General features: G+C 43.5%; 1 protein-coding gene across 1 annotated transcript in view; it reads right to left on the bottom strand.

Moving 5' to 3' along the window:
• The window catches only part of bcar1 (BCAR1 scaffold protein, Cas family member), a 120,056-nt gene extending 118,102 nt beyond the window's left edge, over nucleotides 1–1,954 (bottom strand). The window contains exon 1 of the mRNA XM_084060997.1: nucleotides 1,382–1,954. Coding sequence (XP_083917123.1) covers nucleotides 1,382–1,480 — 99 coding nt within the window. The 5' untranslated portion in view covers nucleotides 1,481–1,954. The remainder of the gene's footprint in view (nucleotides 1–1,381) is intronic.
• Between the last annotated feature and the right edge of the window lie 1,388 nt (nucleotides 1,955–3,342).

Raw genomic sequence — 3,342 nt, 5'->3', positions numbered from 1 at the left:
GGAAGGACGAGAACAAAAACATAGTCTCCTGGCGGAGACAACAAACTGTTTTCTACAGGTGATTTAATGCACAGGCCCTGGCATGTTTATATAGAATAAATTGAAGACAACCCGGGACCGGGACCCCTAGGGGATGCACAGAGTTACTACAGGGGGTCCACCAAATCTGGGTGGTCGGACCCCCCCCCCCTATTCTGAGGAGAACTTTAGCCAAAAATAACAGATCTGCTATTTTCAGCAAAGAGGTTTGGTGTAGACGGGAAAAAGAGCAGACCAAGTACAGAGTGAAAGGTCAAGTTGACCAAGAATTGACGGTTTATGTGGTTAAATGCCTGAACATACACATTAACATGAATCCAGCATACACTGATGACAGGGCTGTCAAACAAGTCTACAAAATCTATGAAAAAGATTGAAAGAATCTGCAACACAATTTTATACAATTATGTACAGTAGTGGGGGTCCCTGATTTATCTCTCAGCTTAAGGGGTCCTTGGGCTGAAAAACATTGAAGACCGCTGCCAGCCAGCCCCACAAACAACACACACACACACACACACACACACACACACACACACACACACACACACACACACACACACACACACACACACACACACACACACACACACACACACACACACACATTTCCATCCAATCAATCCAAAGTAGGCTAGTCAGGACTGCTCAAGGCACAGCCTACTGCGCTTCAGGGCACATGCAGCCTTGGAGTGTGTCAGTGTGTGTGGAAACAAAACACATTCTTTAGGAATGTGCAATAAAACACACGTAAACATGACATATCCTGTCGACCAAATATGTTGAAAGACAGCGAGTGTCAAATACAGAACAATAAATATACCATAATGCACAACTATTAGGCTATATCATACAACATCAGCTGCCCAGGAGCGTTGACAGTAGCCTAAGCCTATACTGCCAAGAATAGCTTAAATGCAATCCAGCATCCCTAAAAATATATAGATAGGAGATACTCTCAGATTATATATGCTTTAAAATAAAGTATCATGCTCGACTGCTGCAAGATGTCGAAAGACTTGAATAGATCAATATAGATATGAAGCTTAAGAAACAATGGCTAAATAGTCTAATTTGATTGCATGATTGAAAATACTTGATATAGCCTATACACTTAAGCCTCTTCAACCCCCTCAAACTTGCACAGAACAATTTATGAATATTACAATATATATAAAAAAGCTTTTGGCCATGTGTGGTTGATGAAAATGTCTTAAAGCACTACATTAATGTGGACAAACAATTTTGAAAAAGAAATATAGAAATTATTAAGTAGGCTGAAAAAAAAGTAGGCTATTCCTCCAGCATCAAGCAGATTATTCGTGGTCCATCATATACTTACAGGGACAGACATGTTTGCTGTGTGGTCTCTCTCTCTCTCCTCAGGGTTAATGTCTTCAAAATAGGAAACACTGCAATGGACGCTATACTTTCCAAACATGAACAAAAAATGTTGATTCTTCAACACGGCCCCAGAATAGTGTCAATCCTTGATCCACTCCATGATGATGATCATCAGTCCAGGACAAGCAGACATCGGTCTGTCAGGCGTGTTTTGCCTTCTAAGTTTGGAGAGTGCGCGCGTGCGACTGTGTGTATGTGAGAAAAGAGTGTGTGTGCGCGCGCGTGTGTATGTGTGTGTATGAGAGCGCCAATGGGATCAGATCACCCAGCTCCACACAGCCGAGGCAAGCAATACAACCACGTCCAGTCCTCCTCTCTCCTCTATCTCTCTCCTTCGAATGTCACCCGTCTCCCTCGGCGATTTCCTGCACCAGATCCAACATGTGAAACTCGCCGACGGGAAAGCGGACAAACAGCTGGGATTTAACACGGTTAAATGGCTTGTCCGGTAAATGTTCCAGCGGTGGGTAAACGTTCCCCGTTCAGTTCAGTTCAGTGTGCTGCTGCTCTCCTCTCCTCTCACCACCAGCCCAGCCTCTCCTTTCCAACGGAATCATCAAGTTTGGACTTAAAGAGACAGGAGTCTCTCCGTTTCTCTCACAGGCCTGCGCGTGCTATGGCAGGCTGATACGATACGTCGTCGTATGAAGGTGTCACTCGTCGAAAATAGCCGATCTACAAGTTCACAATTGGCGTCATCATCGCACAGAAAATAAACCGAGCTCGATTTAGCCTATACTCTGTCAGTCTGTCAGCAAGCATACACTCAAGGGTGTGATTTGTTTCACCCAGTGTAATGAAAGAGAAATAGCTCGTTTTAGTTGAAGGTGCAATTGATTATCATTCAGCAATCAGCACTTGGAAAGGGTTTTCTTTTTTTGGTGCAAAGGGGCGTTCAGTGGAGCGCAAATCTCCGCCAAAAGGCAGGCATGCTCCTACCTCCGGCTCCCAACATTACTTTTAAAAGTAACTAACTCTTTACCTTACAGGATTACTGCCATTAAAAAGTATTCCGTTACGTTACAGGAATACCTTCTGAGAAAAGTAACATGTAACATTTTTTGCATTAGGCTACTGGTGATTAAAATCTACCTGCAAGGAAGATTGGTATAAACAAAATCATGAGTGCAGCCTATAGGCCTACCTGAGTGACCACCAGTGTTGAGGAGCTGTGCTGGGCTTCACCAAGACATTCTGCTCCTTTCACCAATAAATCCAAAAATAGTGTGAATACTTCCATGACCATATACTAAAGGGCCCCAGCCAATGGCGGCCATGTCTGTCCAAATTGATATAAAATAACATTAGTTAGAGCAGGCAGCCAAAGCCTGACAAGCAGCAATTTCGAGAAATTGCTTAATGTGTTTGGTCCAAAAGAAGCATCCATAAGGGAAAATTGTGTTTCCATGACATACACATTCTGTATAATGCATCACATTGTTTGTACACATAATTTTGGATGCCCCCCCCCCCACCCCCACAAAGCATTTCAAGTTAGGGGTTGATTGTACATTGTTCATGATTTCTTGGTAAAATAGGCCCCTCCTACTAATGTTGGAATTCAGTTATACAGCCAAATGGTATGGAATATCAAAACGGTGTGTGGTGCTAATTGTCGCATGACTCTGATCATGTGTTCCTAATTTGGTGAAGACTGGTCCAAAAATAAATAACGGTTTAAGTTTTCCCATTTGAGGCACCCCCTATGGGTTGAACTTACACCCTTATTCTTAGACATCTTTCAGTGTGGTGTGTAGGTATGCAGGTCATTGGGCTCCCTGCAGTGTGTGTACAGGGTTTAGTGTCTCACAATTATCCCCCCAACGACAGCAGCTATTTTAGACCACACACACACACACATTGCAAACACACACGCATGCATGCGTGTGCCCGTGCACG

This window comes from Gymnoscopelus microlampas (assembly GCF_963454915.1).
Source record: "Gymnoscopelus microlampas genome assembly, chromosome: 6".
In the NCBI taxonomy this organism is placed as follows: domain Eukaryota; kingdom Metazoa; phylum Chordata; class Actinopteri; order Myctophiformes; family Myctophidae; genus Gymnoscopelus; species Gymnoscopelus microlampas.
Note: the sequence above shows the minus strand (reverse complement) of the source record. Positions and strands in the feature narration are given on the sequence as shown.